The sequence below is a fragment of the Embiotoca jacksoni genome, unplaced genomic scaffold (assembly GCF_022577435.1).
Source record: "Embiotoca jacksoni isolate LCO1_2020_lvr unplaced genomic scaffold, fEmbJac1.0.p SCAF_17, whole genome shotgun sequence".
NCBI lineage: Eukaryota > Metazoa > Chordata > Actinopteri > Embiotocidae > Embiotoca > Embiotoca jacksoni.
The window spans coordinates 11,759,522-11,786,522 of record NW_027185307.1 but is presented as its reverse complement, the minus strand read 5'-3'; the positions used below and the strand labels follow the sequence as shown (position 1 = coordinate 11,786,522).

Sequence of the window (27,001 nt, the reverse complement as noted above, 5' to 3'; positions counted from 1 at the left end):
GTCGAGCCGTCCCGACTCTGAAGAAGAGAGCCTCGGCTTGTTGACGAAAACGGCGGCGGGGGACGTGAACCCGCGGTCCAGAGCGAACCGCCGCGTCTGATTAAAACCAGTTCCCGACGAGTTCGTTGTAAATCCGCGCTCGTCGCCGTGTGCCGATTTCTGCTCGGCGCGCGCGTCGGGCGCGCTTCGTTTTGCGGGAGGCTTTGAGGGCCCGGCGACAGCTGTGACAGACGTACGGCGGGTACGGGAAGTATTCAGACCCCTTTACGTGTTTCACTCTTTGTTTCATTGCAGCCATTTGCTAAAATCAAAAAAGTTCCTTTTATTTCTCATTAATGTACACTCGGCGCCCCGTCTTGACAGGAAAAAAACAGAAATGTAGAAATTTGTGCAAATTTATTAAAAAAGAAAAACTGAAATATCACATGGTCATAAGTATTCAGACCCTTTGCTGTGACACTCATATTTAACTCACATGCTGTCCATTTCTTCTGATCCTCCTTGAGATGGTTCTACTCCTTCATTGGAGTCCAGCTGTGTTTAATTAAACTGATTGGACTTGATTAGGAAAGGCACACACCTGTCTATATAAGACCTTACAGCTCACAGTGCATGTCAGAGCAAATGAGAATCATGAGGTCGAAGGAACTGTCCAAGGAGCTCAGAGACAGAATTGTGGCAAGGCACAGATCTGGCCAAGGTTACAAAATAATGTCTGCAGCACTCAAGGTTCCTAAGAGCACAGTGGCCTCCATAATCCTTAAATGGAAGAAGTTTGGGACGACCAGAACTCTTCCTAGACCTGGCCGTCCAGTCAAACTGAGCAATCGTGGGAGAAGAGCCTTGGTGAGAGAGGTAAAGAAGAACCCAAAGATCACTGTGGCTGAGCTCCAGAGATGCAGTAGGGAGATGGGAGAAAGTTCCACAAAGTCAACTATCACTGCAGCCCTCCACCAGTCGGGGCTTTATGGCAGAGTGGCCCGACGGAAGCCTCTCCTCAGTGCAAGACATATGAAAGCCCGCATAGAGTTTGCCAAAAAGCACATGAAGGACTCCCAGACTATGAGAAATAAGATTCTCTGGTCTGATGAGACCAAGATTGAACTTTTTGGCGTTAATTCTAAGCGGTATGTGTGGAGAAAACCAGGCACTGCTCATCACCTGCCCAATACAATCCCAACAGTGAAACATGGTGGTGGCAGCATCATGCTATGGGGGTGTTTTTCAGCTGCAGGGACAGGACGACTGGTTGCAATTGAAGGAAAGATGAATGCGGCCAAGTACAGCGATATCCTGGAAGAAAACCTCTTCCAGAGTGCTCTGGACCTCAGACTGGGCCGAAGGTTCACCTTCCAACAAGACAATGACCCGAAGCACACAGCTAAAATAACAAAGGAGTGGCTTCGGAACAACTCTGTGACCATTCTTGACTGGCCCAGCCAGAGCCCTGACCTAAACCCAATTGAGCATCTCTGGAGAGACCTGAAAATGGCTGTCCACCAACGTTCACCATCCAACCTGACGGAACTGGAGAGGATCTGCAAGGAAGAATGGCAGAGGATCCCCAAATCCAGGTGTGAAAAGCTTGTTGCATCATTCCCAAGAAGACTCATGGCTGTACTAGCTCAAAAGGGTGCTTCTACTCAATACTGAGCAAAGGGTCGGAATACTTATGACCATGTGATATTTCAGTTTTTCTTTTTTTAATAAATTTGCACAAATTTCTACATTTCTGTTTTTTTCTGTCAAGACGGGGTGCTGAGTGTACATTAATGAGAAATAAAAGGAACTTTTTTGATTTTAGCAAATGGCTGCAATGAAACAAAGAGTGAAAAATTTAAAGGGGTCTGAATACTTTCCGTACCCACTGTATATATATATATATATTTTTTTTAAAAAGCACTCGCATTATGCAGTGCATCATATTTACGTGGGTTCATTTATCACGAGGCTGACGTTGGGCTTTGAGTGATCGGTGCGCAGGTTGGCATAGATCGGGCAAGTTCTCGTCTGCCTGGACTTCTTTGCGGTCCTGGGACGCCACACGGAGACGTTCTCGTAGTAGTTGAGCTGTGAGGGATGAAGGAAGTGTTAGTAGTCTTCGGGCTGTTAGGCAAAGACATGCGATGATGGCGTGAAGCCGCTCGGCAAAATGCGATAAAATATCCATCCGGCCGGGTCTGAAATACGCTTTTTAATGAACTAAAAATCACGCGATTACGACACGTAACTCATCCTGAATCAGAAAAGGTGCAGTAAGTAATGTGAATTTAGAAACTATTTGCAAAATTTGCTGTAATTAAATCATTTTATGTATTTTATTTGTATTTAATAATCAAACTGTTTGTAGGGAATTAGGAGTATCCTTTTTTTTTTTCCTCAATATTATAATTACATTATCAGGAAAGACGTGTCCCCGTCTAAGAAAACACCGTGACACTGTGTCTATAACCAGCAATGAAGCTAGAATATATATTTAAAAAAAAAAAGATAGATATAACACAGTAATAATAACATTTTCACGAGCTGCTCTTCTCCATCGTCCAACCACCGCCACCCTGCCGGTTATGTTAAGGCAGCATCAGTTAAAGTCAGCGAGCAGAATCCGGTCAGCTGATGACGACGGGATGTGGCCGCATCAAGCGAGATTAATCGTCGCGCGTGACGGCGTTATAACGAAGTGCGCGTCCGATGAGAAGGTGAGGAAGGGTCCTGAAAGCGTCGAGTGCGAAGATGAGAGTGGACAAAATGAATAACCCGACATCTACCTGTGCCTGAGACGGGTGCAGCTTCACTCGGTACTCCTCTCTCCTGTTCTTCTTTCTGTGGCCATCATCAGGCGGAAGACAACAAAAAACAAAAACAAAAATCACACCGGATCTCCATAATGTAATGTAAGTGAACACCCAAATCACATTTTCTTATCGATACGTTCCTTGTGAAACAGCACCAGCGCACGTTCAGTGAGCCGTTATTCAACGCACAACGGTAACGGATATTTATCAGAATGAAGTTTTAGTTCTCTGAAAACACGGCGGGGTCTCCTTACCCGCGCCTCACTGCCAGTACGAGGATGACGACGAGCAGAATAAATCCAGCAGCTCCGGCCCCGATGTAGATGTACATCATGTATAACGACAGGCTGAATCCACCTGCTTAGGAAAAGAGAACAACAACAACAAAAAAAAAAAAAACTGAAATAAAACGAGGACCAAACCAGCCTGAACTCAAGAGCTTTCTCCTTCATTTGCGATGATAAAAGCAGTTTCACTTATGTTTGTGGTGACATATATTTGTTTCGTGACACGTACATCACACTTAACAGCCTGCGCGACAATAACACGCCCGCCACACAAACCCACAATCACACACACAAACTCACACACACACACACCCACACCCACACACACACACCCACCAACCCACACACAGAGCTCAGTGTTCAACAGCAGTGAGACCCCATGTCGCGGGAATTTGCCCTTTCAGCACATTTGATTCCGTGTCGTGGCGCCGAACGCACGAGGCCCGACACCGCGCGCTTTGTTGCGGTTTTCTGCGTTCGTTGCTCCGCCGCGATCTGCGAAGCACCTTCGCGTCCCCGACTCATTTCAAACACGAGAAACTGTTCGCCACGCGGGCGTACGTCTCGGCGTACGTCTCGGCGTACGACGTCCGTTTTCCGCACCTGGAGCGGCGACGGTGAGCTGCACCGTGGTGGTCTTCGTTCCCGCGTCCGTGCTGAACGTGCAGCGGTAGAAGCCGCCGTCTTCCCGCAGCACGCCGGTCAGGTGCAGGCTGATGTCGACGCCGTCGTCGCAGCCGACCCGGCCCCTGTCGCTGTAGTCCTCGCCCACCAGGCCCCCCTCCACCTTCTTGCACACTCCGATGATGCCCCAGGGCTGGCCGTGCAGCATCCGCTCCAAGATGACCTGGTGGACGGTGCCGTTGTGCCGGCGGTTGCATTTGATGGTCAGGTTGCCGTTCTGCTCCGCCACCAGGCGCGTGTCGGCCACGGCCCCCCGCGGCGGGGGGCGGCGGGGGCTCCGTGTCGCCGCCGACGCCGTCGTCGTCGTCGTCCTCCGGCGGATCGTCTGCAAGAACAGAGAGGAGGCGCTCGTCAAAAGAAAGAAACCGACACGTGGAAATGACAGAAACAGTAAACTGTTCCAAGTTTCATTTCCACCGACACTTCGTTCTTAAGTCGCAGAGCGGCCCGGGGGTGGGGGGGGGCGTCCCCCATCATTTCTTTTTTTTTCAGAACTCAAGAATTTCCACCTCGCTTCTTCCCGCCGTGGTATTTACCTAAATCCTCCACCTGAATGTTCCTGGTCCAGGGTCCCTGAGGGAAAGTCTGAACAGAGCAGTGGTAAAGGCCGATGTCCTGATGAGTGACGTTCTTCATGGAAATACTTCCGTCCATCGGCGTCGTCTTCAGAAACTCCACTCTCTCTCGGTAACGGTGAGAAAAAAACACTCCGTACTCGGGATGGAAAACTGCCACCGGATCCTTGTCTGGTACTTTAGTCCAGGACACCATGCTGAGGTTGCCGTCCCAGGGGCACGAGCAGCCGAGAATCATCCCCTCCTCCAGTCGGACCGTGACGACGTCTTTCTGCTGGACTGCAACTGGACGGAGGGATTACGTCTGTTAACGCCTTCGCCCCGACACAATGTCTATCATTACTTCCACAGAATTACAAATTCATTCTTAAGATTAAACTCGGGGGGGGGGGGGGGGGGGGGGGGAGAAGAAGAAGAAAGAAAGCAAATCTAAATTTCACTAGTTTGACACTATTGATTATATTTTGATATATTGGTTTTTTTTTACATTTGTTTTTATACCTCCTCAGTGTGGCATAAAAGACCATGTTTTTTTTTTCCTCCCAAATCTCCCCTACTTGAAGACTTACACAGCTATTCACAGCTTTGAGGCCATCCCCGGGGTAACGGTAATTAGGCTAATTTCAGCCCGTACGCATGAACACAATTGACAATAGTTGGTGAGGAAGCATCCAAAGTTTTCAAAGGCTTTTATCCGAGCTGAATGACAGCTGATTTCCAGTCTAGTGAAGCCCCCGGGAGAGCTGAGGCAGGGTTAGAATAATGTCTTACAAAACTTAGGAAAACAAGCTTTCCCATCGTCTCACAATTCACTAAAATAGGATGCTTATTTTGAATTACCGATTATAAGATATAAACATATCAACTTATTAAAACTACATCACAAATAGATTTAGGTAAATTCGTTTTCACAATAAACTGGACGACATCAGAGGACATCACTTTCGACCCGGTCAGTAAAAGTGCTGCCATATGAAACAATACCATTCAAGGAAAAAAAAACAAAACATATATATATATATATATATATATATATATTTCAACTACATACCTTTAAGAAAAGGGAGAAAGATGAGTACCACGAAGTACCAGTAGTCCTTCTGTACAGCTTCCATCTTGCCCCACCGACGGAGAATGAAAGCTGCATTGATGAGACGAGTGGAGAGGCACCCGAGCTGCACTTCCTGTTAGCTCTCTGGCTACAGACAAACACTTGAGCTACTGGTCCACACTTCACGGTAGCCCACTGTTGGCTAATTCCACACAGAGGCACTTTATAACAAGGACTGAGAATGGACGGCAAGCCTATGACATAATAGTGCAATAATAGTGCATTGGTGTTTTGTTTTTTTTTACAATTAAGTTTTATTAATACAAAATGAAAACTGAGCACTTTTTTTTTGTTTTTGTTGAAGTATTACATTTCAGACTGCAAATCTTAACCCTCCTGTTGTCCTCGGGTCAAAATGACCCTCGGCTGTGTTCAACCAAGTTCTATTTTATTTTCATATTTTTTTGGGATCATTGGTGACGAGGAGGCTGTGAGGGTTTCTTTAAAGAATGACGACCAATGATCCCCAAAAAAATATAAAAATATAGAAATAAAATCGAACTTGGTTGAACACAGCCGCGGGTCATTTTGCCCCGAGGACAACACGAGGGTTAAACCGAAGCTGAATTCAGTACGTGAGAAGATGTGCGCTTCCTCTCAACACAAGGTTTTCTGTGGAAAGATCTGGTGGTTTACAGCAACGAGCTCAAAGGCAGAATGGTGCAAACGCAGCTTGGCGTCACCGTCACCGTACGAGCCGTGTTCAAAGACACAACTGGTCAGAACGCCGCTCTCTGAGTTGAACGGAAATCACAACATACTGAGCTGAGCTGAACTCACTTTAATAATATCCACATGAAATAATATTTGTTGGATTTAAAACATGATAGAAAACATTATAAATAATACTACATTCAGCTATTGAGCAGCTGGGAAAGGTTTTCGAGGCACTTGAGCAGGTAGCTGCTCGTAGGTTCCTGCTTGTTCTCTGCATCTGCAGTTCGGGAAAAAAAAAAGAAAAAGAAACAAACCACAAATGTTAACAATGGAACAAGGACAACCTTATGTTCAAATGGAGTGCCAGGACAGATGCTAATATGCTTTCATCAAAGTGAATATATGCATACCCTTCTTAGAGATGGTGTGTGCCTCCTCAATTCTCAATCGAACGGAGGGACACTTCAAAGTAGTCTTGGCCTTTGAGAGCAAATTAGAAAAACAGATTAAAGGGAGAATTTTTAGGTTTTTTTTTTTGTGTTTATATTCAGGAGATTCAAAAAGTAGTCGTCTGTACTGCATGTGAGAGAACGGTGAAGCTTTCAAACAGAATTATCTGCTCAACTTACGGGCACAGAACAAAGCCGAGAGAGGACACCGCAGGATTTCATTTGACATGTATCACCAATAACTCCCAACACCAGCCAATAAACTCAAGTTTTAGTACTTGTGTGCGTGTGTGCGTGCATGTGTGCGCGTGTGCGTGTGTGTGTGTGTGTGTGTGTGTGTGTGCGTACCCTCTGATTGTTATGGAGCAGCGCCCAGAGTGCAGCAGCTCCCATGCAGCGGGTTTCCATCTCTTTACTTTCCAGACAGCGTAGCAACACTTTCACTGCTTTGTCTGGAAGAGAGACATGCAGATAATCAGCGGAGTTCATCAATCATAAAATATGCAATGATTTGCAGAAAAAATAAAAAATAAAAATAAAAAAAAGAGAAATATATATATATTTTTTTGTATTCAAAATGACAAGAGCAATAACCTTTAGAAGGATTCCCGTTATCACACTGCTGTTAACCAAATATGTACTTAACAGAGAATTCGGGGAAAACCCAGGTAAGATATTAGCATATAAATTATTCACATAGACAACACAACATTATTATATCTTAAGGTGCAAATACAGTAACTGATAAACTGAACACTGGAATAAAGTTTCACCAGGCTGTCATTACCTCGCCCGTATTTTCAGAATAAATGCCACAGCGAGGTCTGGGGCATTTATTCTAAATTGTTGCTCATCTGGTTGATATCGGATCAGGCAATGAGAGGTTTTTTTTTTCTTTCTGTAAGCTGATTGACTGACTGAGATCGTATTGTTTACACAGCATGCGAAAGAAATGTGACCTTTCCACAGGAAACACAAAGTTTCCTGTGCACCTGGTCCCACAACTAACACCCACAGCTCGTATTGTACGAAAGCGCGTGGAATGGGGCGGGTGGTGGGCGCGGCCGGTCCTCCACTCTCAGCAGCTTTCATCATCTTGCATGTCAGAATCATTCATCTTCATACATCTGCAGTGTCTGTCCTACATACTTAACACGAGATGCAATTCGTTCTAAAACGTAACAGATCAACATAAAATGTACACTGAATTTCTATCATGAACAACAAAAATCTGGGGGGAGGGTGGGGTGGGTGTTAGCTGTCAATAATAACCGGTGTGCACTGTGGACGCACCAAACACGGGCAAATCTGCCTTTTTGTACTGGTCCTGTTGTACTTTGCTGCTTCGGCACTTTCACATCTCCCTGGCTCAGATTAATAACTTCTATTTCTGCTCCTCCCCCTCCGTACCGTTGGCCATGACGTGTGACTTGTTGGCAGGGCAGAAGCAGAGGTTGTGAAGGGTGAGCAGCGCGTGTCGTCGATGCGGTGCCAAGTCTGCCAGCAGGTTCAGGGCTCCGGTCACCCGGAGAATACTTTGCTGGCCGTCCTCAGCGAACGAGAGGCTGACCAGCAGTCTCAGCCACAGGCCCAGGAGGTTCCCCCCACCACCGCCTGCGGGTGTGGCTTTCACACCAGCAGCTTTGGGTAACGGCACTGACAGGAAGGCTTGAACAAAATTGTTCTGAGAATCACAGGAAATGAAGCAGACGAGACGAGGATGAAGGTTTTAGTGTCATTTGAACAGATCGTTAAGCGCTGCCCTCCCTCGTCTAGAAAATGGTCCCCCAGTCAGCGAAATGAGGGTGCGAGGGACAGATTGTGGACAGGGTAGGCACAATAATAGTTCGGTGTCACTTTGTAACTCACTGATGTTATTGGGGCCCGAGCACCGAGCATCGGTGCGAAAGCCCTGTTGTTTTTCGTAAAAATGTTCTTAGTCTTAGTCGTTCTTCTTCTCCTCACGTAAAGTGATTTGCCTTTTTGGAGGCTTTATCATGTTCAAAAACTCATGAAAGTGGATACACACGTGTAAAATTTACGAAAAATTTCGTATTCTAGTGGAGTCGCCAAATGGCTCGAGAGCGCCCCCTAAAGAGATGCCCCGGCGGCCACATTTACCTAAATTCACGAAACGTGTCACATACATCCGGCGTGGTGAGACGATACATGTGATATGTGTTTTGCGAGTGGGCGTGGCCAAACGGCTCCCCCGCCGTGTCACAGGAAGTTGATGTTTAAGGTCAACGGATGCTTGAAACCTCACAAAACGTGTGACATACAGTACATCCGGCGTGGTGAGACCACACATTATATACCTGTTTTGCGAGAAGCGGGGATACGCGGTCCCTCGCGCGCCGCACGTCGGGGAGACGGCTCCGGGGAGGCGGCGTGCGGGAGTGCGAGGGCCCGTACATCACTGCTTGCAGTTTTAATATTGTTAAATTGTTTTTCAACTTCAAAATAAACTTAAAATAACTGATGTCCCTCCATCCTGAATCCTTTACTTCCCACAGAAGAATAACCGATTACTACGCTGCGTCTAACTGTTTTCACCTTTCCCTTTGATTTGGCACTTGTCTTTCCCTCTAAATTCGTGAACACAATCTCTCGTCATTGCGTACCTTTTGCAGGAGGCATCTGCAGTCCCGGGACATGGCCAGGTTAGCCAGGAGAGAGAAAGCTAGAGTCTGGATGGGGCTGTTGTCTGGGGCAAGCCCCGAGGTCAGCTTCATGACAGAGTGCATCAGAGAGCTACCGGAGGAGCCTTTAGATCCTGGTATCACACCAGGTCCACCGCCACAAAGAGAACTGCATGCTGGGAGCGGGAAAAAACAAAACCAAACCAACAAAAGTACCAGTTTAATTAAGCTGTTGTTTAAATTGTTTTATAAACAAAAAAAGCAAGGTGTCACAGGTTTCAGAAATAAAATATTGTGGATGCTGTTTAAGGCATTTAACCATCAACATATCTTACAAGCCAACAAATACACATCCATGTACCAAACCTAAACTGTAAAATGTGTCTTGGTTGGAGCGCCTCAGTACTGTTATTAGAGCCCAGCAGATCATGGTTGGACTTCTATTTTTAAAGAATACTCCCCTATTTTCCAACTTCAGCTCCGTGTCTTTAAAGGAGGACGACATATTTTACAGTTTTAGTTTATAAATCTGCATATGTGAACCAAGTTGTATTAATAAGCCTTTTGTGGCTCCAGAAGGAGCAGCACTAAACCTGATCGACTGCCTCAGGGATGTCAAGTTGGTTAAGGCTGAAAAGTAAGTTGAAACATTACTACATCTGGAGGGTGTGTGGAATAAACTGGGCTTACTGGACCTCTGCGAACCGTCGACTCTTCTTGAGACTGATGTTAACAGGCTAAATTACCCGCTACTAAGACAACACACTTAAATCTCGTGAGTTGCATTGTGAAACTATTTTTCTTGTTGTTGGAACTGCTTGCTTCTTTCGGTTTACCTTAAAGCTGACTAACCAGCCAGGCCAGCAACCACCAATAGCTGCAAAAATAAAGACTGACCCGTTGGGCTGCACGGCTGTCTGCAGACTACACCAAAACATCTCTACGCCGCTGCAGCTTGTTTGGATGTAAAAACTGTCTGGCCAAATGATGAGAAGTTAAACTCACGTACAATTAATGGAGCAATAAAGACTTAACCGCTGAGAAGAACATTAAGAGCCAAAAAATTTTTTTTGAAAAAGTGCTCAAGATTAATACAAAGTTCAAAAGCAAGGAGTTTCACAGGTTGAGTCAGAGAGCTTTAAAAACACCTGCAAAAGTTGTTCTTCTTTTAACTGACTTTTAATATTCATTCGCCATGAAAGGACTCTGACTGATGAGGACAACCGTGCTCTTGGGAGGGAGGGGAATTATTTAGTTTACGGCTACGGCTACAATGTATTCTACAACAAGGCCGTTCAGAAATGTAAACACTTGTAATATCATGCCAATACGTGGTGCAAATAAAATATCTGATTCAGCACCACATTCACATCAGTAAAACTGACATGACTAATTGCCACAGGTGCACATTACGTGCAAAATACAAAAACTACCAAGCTTAGATCAGAGAGCACTGACAAGACATAGTCTGACATTGATTGACGTTGCTTATTGGAGAACATGACAGCTTGTTGGTTATGCTCATCATGGAATGATAAAATGCAGCAACAGGCTTATGCTGATGTTAGCCTGAGGCTATCTCAATATCTGTCAAGAAACCTGGTGTCTCATGAAATTGACCGTGAGGTCTGCCTTATAACGGATCTATTTCTCTGATGAGAGTTTCAACTGCTGCCTCAAATCTCATAAATTATTTCGCAGTCATGCAACATATAGGACACATCATCCCCTGTAAGAGTAGAGAGTATTTTCATTGGTTTGACTTTCTGTGTGTCTGTGGAAGCAACGTTTGGGGCTGCTACAAAAATATCTGTGGAAAAGATGTGTGGCACAGATGAAAACAACAATCTGACTTGAACTAGCAGAGCTAACAAAGCTTTGGATGAAGGAGGTAGACTGGAGATGAAAGATCCAGGAGGAATGTAGCAGTCTCAGGAGACTGAATGGTAGCCTGAGGGTGCATGGTGTAATACTAAGCCTGGCTGCATGCAGCCTGAACACAACCTGCTGTTCTGTTAACCTTTAGGGAAATACTGCGCCTGACTTCACTGATTTCTGATGCCTCGCAGCTTGAGCTTACAGGGGGTCTAAAGCGAGTGAGTTTAGATCAGAGCGTGCACACGCATCCACTGAGGAACCGGTGCCAATCAAATAGAGATGCACATGCTGACACATACATACCCGCACGCACACGCACACGCGCACACACACACACACACACACACACACACACACACACACACACACACACACACACACACACAGAGGAATGTTCATAAGTGTTGCACATAAAACTTTCTTTCTCTCGCTGATGAAACTGATTTCTCTTGCACAACTATGCCAGCCACTCACGTATGCATACACACACACAAACAGATCAAAGGGACCACGAGCCGTTTATCAAAGTAAAATTTCCCAACTGTTTCCTCCCTGTGAATCTTTGTCTTCCTCTGCTCGAGCAGTGTTTAATTTTTTTTTTTTTTTTTTTCCTCCAGTCCTTTTGGTGTTCTGATCTCCAAATATACGGTTCTTACATTTGCATGATGGAATACCAATATCATCAGGCAACACAGAGAAGCTCTGTTCTTCCCCACATCCTATCCCACTGGTTTGAAACTGGTTGCCATACATACAGTGAGACAGCCACGCAGCCTGATCTCTGGGTCCTGACACTGTGTCCATTGTGACTGCAAGGCAAGCAGGCACTGGTCTTATTACAGTGAGACACAATGTTGTTCAGTGGTCATTGGACAGGACAATGGGACTCTTAGAGCGAAGTGTGTATGACTCAGTCGGATTGCTGACCGCAGACAGAGGCGATGGGCAGGCACGGGCCAGGCACAGTGCCTGCACAAACACATAAACGTACAGACACACACATACAGACCCGTTGTGCAGTTGGCCGTATAGACACACAGAAGCTCCAGCACCGCCTCCATGGCGGGGTCGTCCAACAGGAGCCAAGGCCAAAGAGCATAGAGTGCCAGTGTCAGGCGAGCATCTGTGGCCGCCACCTACACACACACAAACACATGCATTTTCACGGGGGAAAAAGGCCCCCATGCACAGGATTACAGATGCATACAACAGCACTAACACAGATGGCAGTAATCAGCATGAAATGCCTCAATGTCTTTCCAAGTGTGCAGGAAAAGCACGCAGGGAGGAGACTACGGCACGGTAAACACTACAGTCGAGGCTTCCTGGCTTTTTAGTCCGAGGTAACCACCAGTGACTGAAAGGCCACTTAGAAAATGAAAACCAGCTAATATGCTGCATAAGTAATGCCAATAAGGAGCTAAACTTGCTGAGATGTTAGCAGGGCCACGCACATTTAGGCAAATCTCATTTACAGGCACAGCACTGGTACTCTGAGGTTCCATTAAAAGCCAATTAGCAGTGGGGAATTAAAAGGCAGGCACAGAGGCTCACTTTGCATTCATCGTTATGGTAAAGAGCACTCTGCAGGATCTCCACAGTCAGCTTGACTTCCTTTAAATAGCCTTCTTCCTGTTGATATGGAAAAAAACAAAGACCAACATGTTTAATTGTCCCAAGTTAAAAACACCCTTTACTGCACTCATTACAGGCTTGACAAGAAGAGTAAGTGGACTTCTTGCTGAGAGCTACAATACATATTCATAATATCGATCCAAAAAACTCATTCATGTTACATTCAGTTTGGTATTCTATCCAACGGGGGGAAAAAAAACACAGGCAACATAGAAATGCTGAGATTGGAAATTTCCAGCCAGTTTCTGCTCACCTTTTTGCGGTGAGCTGCCTTGCCAGGTCGGACTGACTCCAGGTGGAGCTGAGAGTGAGTTTGCTTCATTTGCTCCACACAGCTGTCAATTAAACCAGCTGGAACACAAGGCAGTCAAAGGTTCAAGTTGAAATTATACAGATTTAATTTACCTAACATTTGACAAATTGAAATAGGAAGCGCTCAATGAAAATGGTTTGGTAAAAATGACCTTCGGGGAACATCATGGGACGAGGTATAAAAATGTGCCTCAGCACAAAGAAACTACAGCAAGTGCCAAGACTAAATGACAGGTGACAGTCTAACTCAAGCTTGAAGTTTAGGAAATTACCTTTGACTGCATAGTTTTGAGCTGTGGGACTGCAGGCTAGCAGTGTCATCAGGGCTCTGGCTGTAAGCCTCTTTAAAGGGTCCTGAAGAGTCCTCTTCTCAAAACTCTGACATCAACAGTCAAAGAGGGAAAGAGTGATCATGAGCACATACAATGTGGATCGTAAACAGATTATTACATTTTGTCAATGATAACTCCAGATGAGTTCCAAGGATCCTGAGATTAGCCCCACCTCCGATGACCTCCGAGACACTACAATGTATCGGCAACCCCTCCACCTACCTGCAGTAAGAGTTCACACAGCTGGCTGGCCGAGGGACCATTTAGGATGTCTGACAGAGGGGTGCCATGTTCAGAGTTTGAGGTTGTGACTTCCTCACTCCGGCTCTTTGTCTCCTCTGTGAAAATGGTACAGAGAAACTGCAGAGCCACTGTGTGGAGAGGACGGTCTGCAAACTTGTCGTTCACACACACTGACAATGTTCCTGCAGACATACAGGGGAAACAAAAGTGTGAGTTGTTCAGAGGATGGCTTTCTTTTAATGAATGACACTGAAATACATACTGAATCACAGGGAGACAAAATGGCAAATCCATAGTTTAAACCTCTTGACAGTGAGATATTTGTCCATGACTGAGACAGTATGCACTGGTGAAGAACACACTAATCATGTGGATGTGAATGCAGACACCCAGACACCATAAACATGTACTGTCAGACAAAAATACACACACAATGGCTCTACATTCATCTTTTACTGACTTCCCTGCTGTGTCATTAATCACAGAGGAAGATGAGTAGGAGGAGTAGAGGTAGTATAAGGACAGGATGCAATTATCTTACCCTAGCATCTGTTCAGGAAAGTTAATACAAACAGTAATGATGCAACGTCCATGACAAAATGATGGATTTTTTTTTCCTTTACCAAAATGAAGGCTGCACAATTATACCTAAAATGCTAATCCTGAATATTTAGTCAGTTACTGCAATCAGCATAATTACCCTAATTTACAATTATCAGTCTTTTATGATGTAAGGCCTCATTTCATCAAGTAAGATCTTGTCTCTTAAACCTCAGTGAGCTGTCTAAATTAAATGGAATACCTCAATTTTACTAAAAAGACAATAATATATCATTGTGAGATGTGAGAAGTGATCCATAATATATGATTAAACATCTACTTATGCAGTCTAAACTGGAATAATTACTTTTTCTGCATTTACTTGCTCACAGAGCAGAGTATTTGTGTACCTGCAAATGTCCGCCAGCGTCTCCCCAGCGCAGCAGAGACAGATGGGTGCGCTGCTGAGCTGTCCCTCCTCACCAGAGTAGCCAGGAGCATAAACACGTCTACCCAGCACACACGAACCACGTCCTGGGTACCTGCATCTGAGGAGGGAAAGAGTGAGTCATAATTTTATGACATGAGACAGCCACAAAGCCACACACAGCTCGCACTATGAGCCATACCGCAGAGAGTTAGACAAATGTCTACACAGAATTTGCATTTGAGGGTTTATCAAAACATATCAGTACCGATGACATCGGGTACGTTAAAGTCTTTACTAATCATATACTGTCTACTATTTTTACCACTATTTATTTCCTAAAAATGACCCCCTCATTTTGAATTTAACAGAAGGTGCAGACCTAATCCTTTGGTATCCAGCATAAGCACCGCCACCAGAGTAGATAACAGCTGCTTCAGGAAGTCCATCTGGCCAATCAGCTCCTCGCTCGCCGTTACACATGACTGCAGCAGTTTGGAGAAGCTGGACAGGAACTGAAGTGTGGTACTGAGCTAGAAAGACGCACACATACAGCGTTATTTAACCACATTGCAGGCAAAAACATTTATGGAACAGTTAAGATTAGAGAAAAAAGTATATGGTTAAAAATAGCGACAAAGCTGCAGAAACAATGCTTTGCTTTGAGTATAAGCTTGTTAAGTATTCCACCCACCCTGAAATCCGGAGGTGCCCTGAGATAACCTGGAGCTGCACTAAAACTGGCACTGTACTGTAGTCGCCTACATATTTTGTAATAATAACAAAACAAAGTTGAAAAACTCTTCAGAAGTGTCGATTGTTGCGTTTCTCACCTGACTCTTGATGTCTTCTCTTTCTCCTGGAAGGACGTTGGGTGTCTTCAGCTCAGTCACACATTTTTCAATGAGTCCAATATCCACCAGACTGAGAAGGGAAATAAACATGATGGAAAATAAGTGGGTTTACAAGAAACTAGCTGGAGGGGACTCGGGCTACAATTAACTTGAATTCTCTATTGAATAAAATGTACACACATTTACTCACATAATCTTTGATTATTATAAATAATGACAAAAATATGGTGCATGGGCAAATTTCAGATTTTGTGTTTACACTGACAAAAACTCCCCGTCATCAGAAACTGTTTGATATTCTAATTGGTTTTCAGAACTATGAATTATTATCTTACCTTTATATTACTATTTGCTTGACCAACTAAACGCTGAATATAATAATGTCCAGCTGTTTTCATGATAGCACTTAAGTAGGGAGGTAGTGGTGTGATGTTGCCTGAGCATGTGGCCTCCTACCTGGCCAGGACGTGGAGGAGCCGGTTATGTCGGATGGCAGTGAGTGTGAAACCTGTCAGGATGGCCAGCAGGTTGGCCAGCAGGCCGCAGTGGGCCATCAGAAGGTCAGGAGTTACCATGACAACAGGTTCCGCGGCCGAAGGCTCGCCCTGTCGGGAGTCCTGCGAGGTGACTGAGTTGCTGGTGTCTGTATCACTCTGGCCTAAGGGACACATCAATAGACAGCTAATAGACACCTCTCCGGTGTTTCCCACACTGCGTGAATCAAATCTCTATCTGTCACAAGCCATTCTCTGACCACATAATCAAAAGCATTAAACCAAATGCCAGAGAACAGTGTTTTACTTTCAGGATTGTATATTTAAGAGACTAACATTAATACACAAATGCCAGGAATGGTTTTAGTTTATAATCGTCATTGAGCAAATTCAGGTTCACTGTGTCCAAAGGAAAATACTGTGAAGATTTATGTGGTATAAAGAACTAAACATGCAGTGATAGTGAATGCACATGTGCACACACAGGCATTTCACTCTGTTGTACCTTGAGCCATCAGTCTGCTGGCAGGGGTTTCTTCTGTGATGCTCAATGGGGAGGGAGCCTTCGGGGTGTGGAGCCCTGAACCTCTTACCTATAACGGACAACGTGAGGATGAGGGTTCGTTTGACTTAAATGCAGCCGTTCATTTGTTGGGTTTGCATATCAGAAGATACAAGGGCATTGCTGACCACAGTGCTAGAAGTGGAGAGGGAGCTGGAGGGTCTGCTAGAGTTGATGGTGGGTGCTGGTGGGTCACATCTCCAAAACAACAGAGAATTCTCAGAATCTAGAAAAGTAACATGACATATGGGTAGAAAAATAAGGTTCACATTATCAGAGCTTTGATGGATTTCTCTTTCTGTCATCCATCATTCAGACAGTAATTAAAAACACGGTACATGAAAAAAAATGAGCACTTACCCACTGAAGTGCTCCCCTGAGGACCAGGGTCACTGCTGGTGCCAGCATATGGTTGGAGGTGGAAAGTGTACCTGCCACGGTAACAACTGGTGGCACAGAGAGCCACATGCTGGAAATATTGACAGTGGTAGAGCAGAGCCTGTAGCGCTGGAAGACCCACCAAAGACACGCCAGACACTTCATCATGGACACATGGGTGCTGGAGGAGGACAAGGTAAATGTAGAACGCATGCATGTCAACATCCAAATTATATTTTAACATTATGACCTCTATTGAAATTTCACTGTAAAATTAAGAGAGATGAAAAACCGGAGAAGAGTTAAGGGTAGTTGTTACGTTGCTGCAGTGATATAAAACAGCATTTGATTCGTTTCATGAATGTCACTTCATATCTACAGGATGATATTTTGTGTCCTAGTTTTTTTTTTTTCCTTCTGTTAAGTAGCTCCTGCACAGCAAGTCACCAAGACCAATTGTTTTTATCTTATTTTTACATGGCTTGTTTTGTACATTGCATTTTTACCTACATCAGATTAACTAAACATGCTTTGCTTTCATAAGATAAGAACGAATAGGTTTTTATCTTTTTTTATTATTTTTTTTTTACTTCTGACATGCAGCTCTCTTCACAAGTAATGGCATCCTAAATTAAGATGCTTTTGGTGCTTTGATAGAGATTTAAACTTAATTATTTTGGATGTGAGTGCTGGATGCCTGAGCTCCAGTACGGCTTCAGTTCTAGCAACACGCCTGAACCCTGCAGGGCTCAACAAGAGAGAAGAGGCGGGTTAGGAATGGAAAGGAGGGAGAGCAGGGGATATAAACAGAAGAACAGAAAGAGAGGGAGAGAGAAAACAGTTCATGGTCTTTAAAAGCTTTTTAACTGTCTGGCAGATCTGCTGACCTGCCAGTGGGAGTCCTTGGCCTCCTCTGCATTGGCAGGCATAGGCATCACCAGCAAGTTCTGCAGGATAAATGCAGCCTGGACACACAAGCCAGAGAAAAAAACAGACACAGACAGACACACACACACACACACACACACACACACACACACACACACACACACACACACACACACACACACACAAAGTCAAGTTACACTGGATCAGCAACAGCGCCATCTGCCTGTATTTGGATGGTAATACATAGAGGTCCAGCTTTATTTTCTGACCAGTGATTAGCTGAAAGTGACATTTGCCTTGTTATTTACTGGTGTGACTTATTTTATTTGATTCTATTTAATTATATAATTTTGTTGATCATCTCTGTATTAATAAAAAATAAACGTTCTATATTTTGAGCGATGACTCATCCAAAAAGGTTACCTACTGTGTAGAAGTAGAGTAAACCACAAAAAAGGTTTCTGGGGTTGCAACAAACAATTACAGAGCAGAGCTGCAGCTCTAACATTGTACCTCTCTGCGGACCATGCTGCTCTCCTGCTGATCCAGAAGGATGTTGAGCAACGTGCCCCACAGACCCCCGCTGATGTTCTGACAGCTGGCACACAGAGCCTGGCACCCGCTGGGCATCGTGGACAGAGCTGCACCTAAACCCAAACTGGAAAACCTCACCTGATATGAGAGGGGAGATGCGCATTCGGATGGATGTTTGAGAAAAGAGAGAGAAATTGGAAGAGAAAGACAAGAGGGCGATAAGCTATGGGATGCACAGTGGTATGCATCTGCAGATTAAAAAGTGATGGATTCCAAACAACATACTGACGATGTGGGCCACCGATAGCTACTGACATCGATAGCAATTGTAACCGTAAATGTGGCCATGTGGGATATTCAGAATACCAGACTGGGATTCAGATTGATGATGACAAAAGACAACGGAGTCGCGAAGACTGACTTGTGTAGGAACTTATTTTTGGAGACAGACAGAGAATTTGATTTGACGAGCTGTCATGTGCTTCTTTATGTCTGGGATGTTCTTTTGCAACTGTTATGCGTTTCATTTTGTCCCAAAAGCCAAACATCTAAAACTTCATTTCATGACAGAAAGAGTTTATAAAGTGAAGCAGTAAAATGAATAAAAAATAAATAAATTAAAAAAAACCTCCTCTAAGTACTAATTTGTAGAAACACATAGAAACTACAAACTAGGGATTGTATTCACCTCTTGATCTCGGTCCACCCACAGCGGGATCAGCCAGGCCAAACCCAACTGAGAAGCACTAGCCTCCTCAGCAGCTGCCTCGTTCCCCAAAGACCACTGGGAAATCAAGTCCTGGTGCAGAACAAATGCAGAGGAAAACATAGTTTTGGTTTAAATTCCAAAATGGTTTAATACTGTGTAGTACTGTGCTAAATTTAATGACAGTAGACTCTCACTAGTGAAAGCTATTTATAGCCATATGGTTATGGTCAGTTCTGTAAGCATTCTTTGCACCTAGTGCCCTCAAACAAACAAAAAAGGATGGTGACACTTACCTTTTCCTTGTTTTGGGCCATCATCTCATGGGACAGGTGAAGCAAGCAGATGATAGCATTCTTGGTCACACCTTTCCCCATGAAAGACAAGGAGTTACCTCCCCACTCGACATAGAATGAGGAGATCACCTGTGTAAATGACACAGATTAAATTGGCATTATTGCATTACAAATACTGCAGTTCAGTGTGTATCCAATCAGCACTTTCAAATCATACAAAGATGTAGCTAAAGTGTAAAAATAATCATTATCAGTATTTGGTACGTAGTTGTTATCACATGCTGCTTCTGGTATGTGCGATTGTCCCCTGAACACCAAAGTCAGTTGACTAAACAAAGAGTGCTTGATTCCGAGTTAACCGTATGCTTGTCATGCAGCCCACTGCATCTAAATGAAAGTTAAATACAGCAGAGACTAATTATTTTTCTTTGGTGTGCCATCAGGATGTGAGACTGCACAGGAGGAGCAGATGAAAAGAGAGGAGCCCAAGGCCTGCTGGGCTTTAGGGCCCTACATTGCTAGGAGTGTCAGGTGAGAGGTGGGTCCGAGCGTTTCAAAGGCGGGCCTGAAAGAGTTCGGTATCTGATCGTTACCAGACAGATGGAATCAGCCCCCAGAAGTCCTGACTGTAAAACAAATGTAACCTACAATCTTCTTTTAATGCTAATTCATGTGAATGAAAGCTGCACAATAAAACAAACGAAATGTAGAGAAACATGTATCGTGTAAACAGGATAGCCTATTCCACAGGGGCCTTCATTCCCAGGCAAAAACAACAGTTTGGACACCTCTGTGCTGAGGACTGCTGTGCAAGCTGGTCTGCACTGTTTTACGCCATTGTTTTATGGGCTGTTGAACAGCTAAACAGATGGAAAAGGCAAGGTTGATTAATCTCATCAGCATCTTCACACTGTGGCATATCCAATCACTGAGATTTTTATCCATTGCAATTCATGTCCCGTAACCACATTTTGCTCAATTTTAATTAATTCCTCAGAAAGAACCATGTTTCTCCTTTTATTCCTTTCTGGAGACATTCTCATATCTGATGAGAGGGGAGGAGGCTTGTATGTGTCCATGGAACAGATGAACATATGTGCATGTACTGAAACAGAACTTCACATGCAAACACGAGGCCATGCACAAACACACACCTCGAGCAACCCACTGAGATACTTTGAGCAGAGGGAGCGGGGCTCCAGGTCAGGGCAGTGGGAGCTCCAGCCAGGCTGGGCAGTCAGGCTGACCATGCCCTGCAGTGTCCTCTCCAGACTGGGAAGGCCATAGAAGCGCGGGGCGTCAGATACCCGCAGGCTCTGAAGCAAACGGACTGCCAGCTGGCTCTTGAAGGGGCCTGCTAATGCCAAACAAAGCCTGGACAGACAGGAGAGGAGAGAGCGAAGAAGAGCAGGCAGGCAGAGAAAGGGAGTGAATAAAGATTTAGAATGGTTGACTATTCCTGCTGATGATAATTATCAACTTTCTAACCCTACAAGTTGGCTGCAAGTGAGTGCACATTTTCCTGCCTCACACAGTTACAAGAAGTACTTCTTTCATTCATTTTTAATGACAAAAAAATGGAATTCATTAGTTGTGTAGAAAATATTGGAACATATATCTCCAGCAGAGGAAAGGTCCTCAAAGCCAACTGTGTCTCTGTGACTTCAAGATACAGTCAATGCAGAAGAAGCATATACTTTGCCAGTGGACAGCCAGAAGTTTGTCAAGTCAACTTTATTTATGGAGCAAAGTTGCAATTCAAAGTGCTTCACAATTGTGTGTATGAAATCAACCTACCTGTCAGTGGTGCGTGTGAGACAAAGTAGTAAGGTGTTAAAGAAGCTGGTGAGCTCTCTCTGCAGCCTCTGGCTGACATGGTTCTTCAGTTCCTCCGGCTCTCCCGGGCTCTGAGTTGAGCTGTGGGTCTCAACACCGAGCAGTAAATTAAGGAGAGACGCCGTCTCCTGGAAGATTGAAGTAAAAGGAGACCAAGGATTTTTGTTTTTATGTTATTATTTTAAATTCATACGTGTCTGTTTTTACCTAATGTTGCTCTGTTTTCAGTTTGTTCTCTAAACTGCCAACATAGTTTACAATGCATCCTTTTTTTTTTTCCCCCAGAGGGTTTATTAACTTTAGTGATATCATTATGATATGATGACAGTAAAACACAAGTTGCGTAATTTATCTGCCAACCTCTCTAAATTCAGACAACCTCATCCCCGGAGATAAAAGGTAGCAGAGGGTGAGAAGTGTATGCAAGCGAGCACCTCCTTCTCTCTTTCAAAAAACTCTGTTCTGGCAGTACCAAGCAGCAGCGTTTCCTACAGAGCAGTGCACACGGAGTGGGTAGTTAATGCAACAGTATGAAGCGACAGATGTTCCCGAAACAGCTCAGTAATTACAGAAAAGTCGGAGCGGAGCAGCGCAGCTCACCCCTACCAGGCATCCAGTCTGAGTCTGCTTCAGCTGCCAGGGGAGGACTTATTGTTTACACACACATTAATGAAAAAGCCAAGGTGAGACTGATTAGATCCTAAAAGTAGCTCTCCTCGCTAAAACAGTGTCTCTCCTCAGGCAATGATATGAATTCAACTTTTGTTTTAAGAGCTCAGGAAATGATCTCTGCCACAGATCTGAGGTGGAAAGCTGTGATACTACTTTTCTGTCGGTGTGACGGAGTAATATGTTCAGTTTGTTTGACGGCGTGTGTGATTTATTCAGGCTTGCATGGCACGAATACATTATAGCCCTCTGTTTTGGAGAGGAGGGAGCAAACCCAGATTGCTAGCTAAGGGAGATACATACACAAATTTTACAAACACGAACACATCAAATGCATACTACAGTAGTACACATTAATAAGATAAGTATAGTACATATTGATAAAATGGACACTAATGTACTGGGAAATCTATGTTCAGATAGAAGGAATTGAAGCGATGCCAACGCGTCCATACCACATCCACAATGTAACTTATACCACATTGTGTCAAAAGAATTGGATCTATCACTTTGGGTCTGAATTCTCAAAAGAAATACTGCCCTGTGCTTTACTTCCATGCTTGTGCAGAAAGTGTAAATGATCTGTACCTGGTTGAGAAGCAGCTCCAGTATCCAGCGTAGGTCTTTGTCCTCTGGGTCAGACACAGACTCTGTGCACATCCATTTGAAGAAGGCATTCAGAAATGCAACAATTCCCACCAGCAACCTTTCATCCTCAACACAAGCTGGACGCACCTGGAGAAACCTGCAGGGAGGAAGAGATGGGGGCCGTGACTACTGGAGGAGGAGAACATGGCTGGAACAATAACATATTCTAAACAGCTGAAGTGTTATCCGCTCTTTTTTTTTCTTTTTTTTTTTTACCATATTCTTGTCTATTTTACTCTCATTCTGTTGTAAAAAAAAAATGTCATACAGCAAAAATATAAACTGCACAAACGAATAACAAGTTCAAGACACATGCCACTAGACAGGTGAAACCTAAAGTGTTAAAAAAAAAAAACCCTGATGGAATCAGTCGAATCCAAAGCATTTTTTTAAACTGACAAACTTGAATGTACTTTTGTGGAGGCTTGCATTTCAATGTATTCAATATTAAAAGTATTAAATTCCTTTATAGTCCTTTTAATTTTTCATCTTAAGGATGGTGAAATTAGTTTTTTGTTTTTTTTTAGATAATAATAATAAAGATTCTAATAAAGATATATGTCACCAGATAATTTGAATTTAAATTTGAGGGACAATATGAAGCAGATAATAGACATACAGTTCCATCAAGAGTGCAAAATTTAATTTGCAAAGACTATTGTCAAAAAAATACAAGTTCCTTATACTTGTTTAGGCAATCTTTAATACTCATAAAATCTTCCAAATATAGATAAAAGACGGATGTGCATGCGGTATACCTGGTCACTGCTGACTGCCAACTGAGGGAGCGGAGGATGTCTCTGCAGCTGTGGGTGGGAGTGTGAGGGAGAGCCAGCCTGTCAATCAACAAGTAGAGGCTGAGCCTGGACAGGGCAGAGGCCACAGAGCTGTGTCCTGCTGCAGTGACGATGGCCTGGATGCAGTCCTGCAGGGCCGTGGGGGGGTACACCGCCTGCAGTGACACAACCTGTGCTTCTGACATCTTTAAGTCAGGATGAAAGCTGCGGGGAACAAAAATGGAAATGGTTAAAAAAAAAAAAAAAAAATATATATATATATATATATTCTAAATCAAATTACATGACTAGTGGTGTGCCGACAAGTGTGTTGCATAAGCAGAACCCATGGAAGCATAGTAATGAGTGTGTTAACAAACATATTTGATTACCAATCCGGAGGGATGAGACACAAACTGAATTATGTCGTGACGATATCTAACAAAGATTGTTGCATTTTGAGCTTTGTAGTGAGAAGCCACAATATTTTAGGTTGAGCACTTCTCTATATTGTGGTATTTAGCATATGGTAAGTACAAACAAGACTCCGGTCAATTCTCATTGACGAATCCATCTTAAACAAGTACACTTCTCCCAATCATAGCGCTGAACAAAATGTAGTTTTAGATGGATTGATCCATTGGTAGTGTGCTTCAAACGTCTGTGCTGTAATCAAGCTGTTCAAAACTGTGAGAGACATTCCCATTTGTTTGAATTAGGTCACATTAGAGGTAAATGAAGATAGATGAAACACAAGACGCCAACAGTCTGAATCTAATTCTTCACTAAAACTCCCCACAAGAGAGACTGTTGTTACCAGAGCGATATGTGGCAGACTTTTTCTTTGAAAAAAAAAATAAAAAATCCTGCCAGCAAACTTTTGTTGTGGTCAGTTTCTTCAACATCTACTTCTTTAGACCAAACTAACTATACTGCAGGGTTATTTAAACACAAAGTAAACTGCCAGAGTATCGACAGCGCTAAATTTTAACAGATTAATGGGCATATATGAAAATTCAAACTATAAATAATCCCTCAAATGCCTTTTGCAGTAAGGGAGTGCATACTTTTGATTGACACAAACTTTGATCAACCTTGATCTAACTCTATTTGTTATTTAATCACAATTGTTATACAAGATAAAATGACAACAGACTTTGGTGTTCCAATTTTTTTTTTTTTTTTGAAATTAGACTATGCAATGTCTCACATTAAGTTGGAAAACACAACAATCTTACTCATTGACATCACTGATAACGCCACGCAGCTCCTCAAGGAGGTTATCTATCCCAGAGTGCCACGCAGTGTTCCAGGCCACCTGCAGGGCTTGGCGGGCAGAGCTGAGGGTCTGGAGGTCAGAGGAAGGAGCCAGGATGCAGCAATACGGGCTAACAGCGTGGTGAGTCGCCGCCTGAAACGGGATGTTGTACCTTGAAGAAACATGAGGCATTGATTACAAAATGTAATATTGTTTGAAAAGTGCTTTGATGAGGACAAAAAAAGACGACAACATCGAACAAGAGAATGTTAAATTGTCCGTTGTCGGCCTTACCTGCGTACTACTGTCAACGGCAGGGAGAACTGTGTGAGGGTCACGTTTGTGTTGGATTTGTTCGACCTGATGACACAAACGAGCAGTACAACAAAATATTAAATGGAGGCACACTAACGTGAAAAGTATAGAAAGCCCAAATAGAGGAAAAATGAACTCACCATATCTCAATGCTGGCGATCTCATCAAATAATAGTAAACTCATCAGGACAGCAACCTCACTTCCGCTGCCTTTATTCTCCTTCAGTATCAAGGATGCTACGATGGAGACACAACACAGGCAATTTACATAATAAACAAACCATAAACTTTATCACTCAAGCTCATGAATAAATGACAATGAATTTTAAACATGGAATTCCAAGTGGTAAACACTTGTAGACTAATTTCTAAATTAAAGCTTGGAAAACCTTGTAATGTATAAACATCTTCTATCTTTTGCATAAACATCCCGATATATCTCTATTTTCTGTCCAAATCAGACTGATAACATCATAAGAACATACAGGAAGTAACCATGAACCTGAAAATATTCTCTAATCTAAATGAGTGACTGACAATTTAGCTGCATGCAACAACTATTTTAATTGCTATAAACATTCCCAACTACCATTAAGATGAAGCTCTCGACGGTGTGCTTGTGTTGAGCTGAGCTCCATAGCAACAAGTTGCATCATATCAATATGCCACTTGCTGCAGAGTGACAACATGTTTTAAAGCTACGCATCAGTGGATGACTTGAGAATGTGCCCCTGAGCTACACGACACGTGTATAGCTGTTACTTAATGAGTTGTCTTGTGAACGTACCCCTGAGCAGTGTGAGGAGCAGGAGGTTGCGCTGCGCCAGGCTGTGCCTCAGAGACGGATCAGCATACACCAGCTTTCTCAAGATGCATACACAAGGCTCCAGCAGACAATCCAAGCTCTGGGGACAACAGCAACCTACTCACTTGATGTTTAATTGCAGGGAAAAACACAAGCGCACACACATGCACACGCACACACACACACACACACGCGCACACACACACACACACACACACACACACACACACACACACACACACACCTTCTTTCTGCCTTCTCCTGTTCTGCGTCTCATATGCAAACGCAAAAGAATCTTCTTACTGTCAGTTCACATAAGCTAAAAGCTAAATTTGTGACTGCGCAGTTTGCAGGCAAAGGCGAATTGGGACAAACACGACCTGCAGACATCCTCCTTACACACTTGTTAGCTGAGACAAGTCATTCTCCGTAACCCTGTTACTCCACCTCCATGTAGCAAGAAATGTGGGACGATTACCCCTGGCAGTTTGTGATTCCAGGCCTGGGAATGATCAGCAGACTGCGGTGACTCGAGGGTAAAAATCACTGCTGACCGGGGCCTGTCTGACACTATTAATACAGGCCATTTCATCCCTCTATCATCCACGCCTCAGTGGGTTTCCTGCACATCCACTGGCAACACATGTACTCACATAAGCCCACAAAAACAAGGACAAGTATGCGAACGGGAGCACATGGTACCGCATTCATGAAATACAGGATTTGTTTTGTTTGGCTTTGAAATCAATATATTCAGTATGCACCTATTTATCATTTTGCCAAAGCTGTTGGTTTTTACCTTGTTGCCATTTACACTCTCCATAATGAAAGAAATGACTTTATCTGCTACCCCGAGGTTTTTCAGCACAGGGTGCATTGATGTGTCTGAGGGGAAGAAAGAACATTTCAATATACAGTACAAAAATAAACATTTGCATAATTGTTGGCTATTTTCTTTTTCCCGTTTGTCTAAAACATATGGTAGTGGGAGGGCACAAACACAGCTGCACTCGCTGCAAATTGCAGTTTTCACAAGGGGAAAGCTCTCACTTCTCACAAACTTTTAAAAATGTATTTATATTTTATTAAGCATATAGAAGTTCATATACAACTCCGATTGGAACAAGTACAGCACTTAAATCAGGAGTTACATGGAGGTGAATTTTCAGCAAGTGCCTTTTGCCTGTAGATTTTTCAGTGTTACTGTCCCATTCTTAGGTTTGCTGGCACTTGTGGGGTAAAACTATGAAAACAGAGAGGACTAATTTAAAAATACAGGAGCTGGAAGGGGCCCTAAATGTAACCACAGTCAGAGTTTCCAATTAAAATATGCTTGTCTGTACAAGCTCTGATCTGATATAGAGAGAAATTTACAAAGGTAGACCAAGAGAGTGGTTTAAAAGTATTACCCGTGG

The 27,001-nt window shown here is 43.6% G+C and overlaps 2 protein-coding genes across 2 annotated transcripts in view; both read right to left on the bottom strand.

Annotated features, from left to right (window-relative positions):
• Positions 1-1,936: 1,936 nt before the first annotated feature.
• On the bottom strand, positions 1,937-5,499 carry cd226 (CD226 molecule). Its single transcript, XM_069151653.1, is given in 8 exon segments — positions 1,937-1,977; positions 1,980-2,070; positions 2,769-2,823; positions 3,050-3,155; positions 3,686-4,016; positions 4,018-4,091; positions 4,303-4,626; positions 5,393-5,499. Coding segments are annotated over 8 exon segments (1,086 nt in total). The 5' UTR covers positions 5,457-5,499.
• A 719-nt stretch (positions 5,500-6,218) lies between these two features.
• Positions 6,219-27,001, bottom strand: part of rttn (rotatin) — a 31,655-nt gene continuing 10,872 nt past the window's right edge. The window contains exons 20-49 of the mRNA XM_069151650.1: positions 26,386-26,471; positions 25,569-25,686; positions 24,922-25,018; positions 24,761-24,826; positions 24,447-24,638; positions 23,191-23,433; positions 22,373-22,529; positions 21,077-21,243; positions 20,434-20,653; positions 19,280-19,408; positions 18,966-19,076; positions 18,257-18,415; positions 17,743-17,820; positions 16,838-17,036; positions 16,606-16,703; positions 16,421-16,508; positions 15,878-16,079; positions 15,401-15,491; positions 14,950-15,100; positions 14,551-14,688; positions 13,580-13,782; positions 13,298-13,403; positions 12,967-13,064; positions 12,633-12,710; positions 12,088-12,214; positions 9,183-9,376; positions 7,969-8,242; positions 6,907-7,010; positions 6,520-6,589; positions 6,219-6,386 (exon numbers count right to left, since the gene is read on the bottom strand). Of these exons, the coding sequence (XP_069007751.1) occupies positions 6,307-6,386; positions 6,520-6,589; positions 6,907-7,010; positions 7,969-8,242; positions 9,183-9,376; positions 12,088-12,214; positions 12,633-12,710; positions 12,967-13,064; positions 13,298-13,403; positions 13,580-13,782; positions 14,551-14,688; positions 14,950-15,100; positions 15,401-15,491; positions 15,878-16,079; positions 16,421-16,508; positions 16,606-16,703; positions 16,838-17,036; positions 17,743-17,820; positions 18,257-18,415; positions 18,966-19,076; positions 19,280-19,408; positions 20,434-20,653; positions 21,077-21,243; positions 22,373-22,529; positions 23,191-23,433; positions 24,447-24,638; positions 24,761-24,826; positions 24,922-25,018; positions 25,569-25,686; positions 26,386-26,471 (4,124 nt within the window). The 3' untranslated portion in view covers positions 6,219-6,306. The remainder of the gene's footprint in view (positions 6,387-6,519; positions 6,590-6,906; positions 7,011-7,968; positions 8,243-9,182; positions 9,377-12,087; positions 12,215-12,632; positions 12,711-12,966; positions 13,065-13,297; positions 13,404-13,579; positions 13,783-14,550; positions 14,689-14,949; positions 15,101-15,400; positions 15,492-15,877; positions 16,080-16,420; positions 16,509-16,605; positions 16,704-16,837; positions 17,037-17,742; positions 17,821-18,256; positions 18,416-18,965; positions 19,077-19,279; positions 19,409-20,433; positions 20,654-21,076; positions 21,244-22,372; positions 22,530-23,190; positions 23,434-24,446; positions 24,639-24,760; positions 24,827-24,921; positions 25,019-25,568; positions 25,687-26,385; positions 26,472-27,001) is intronic.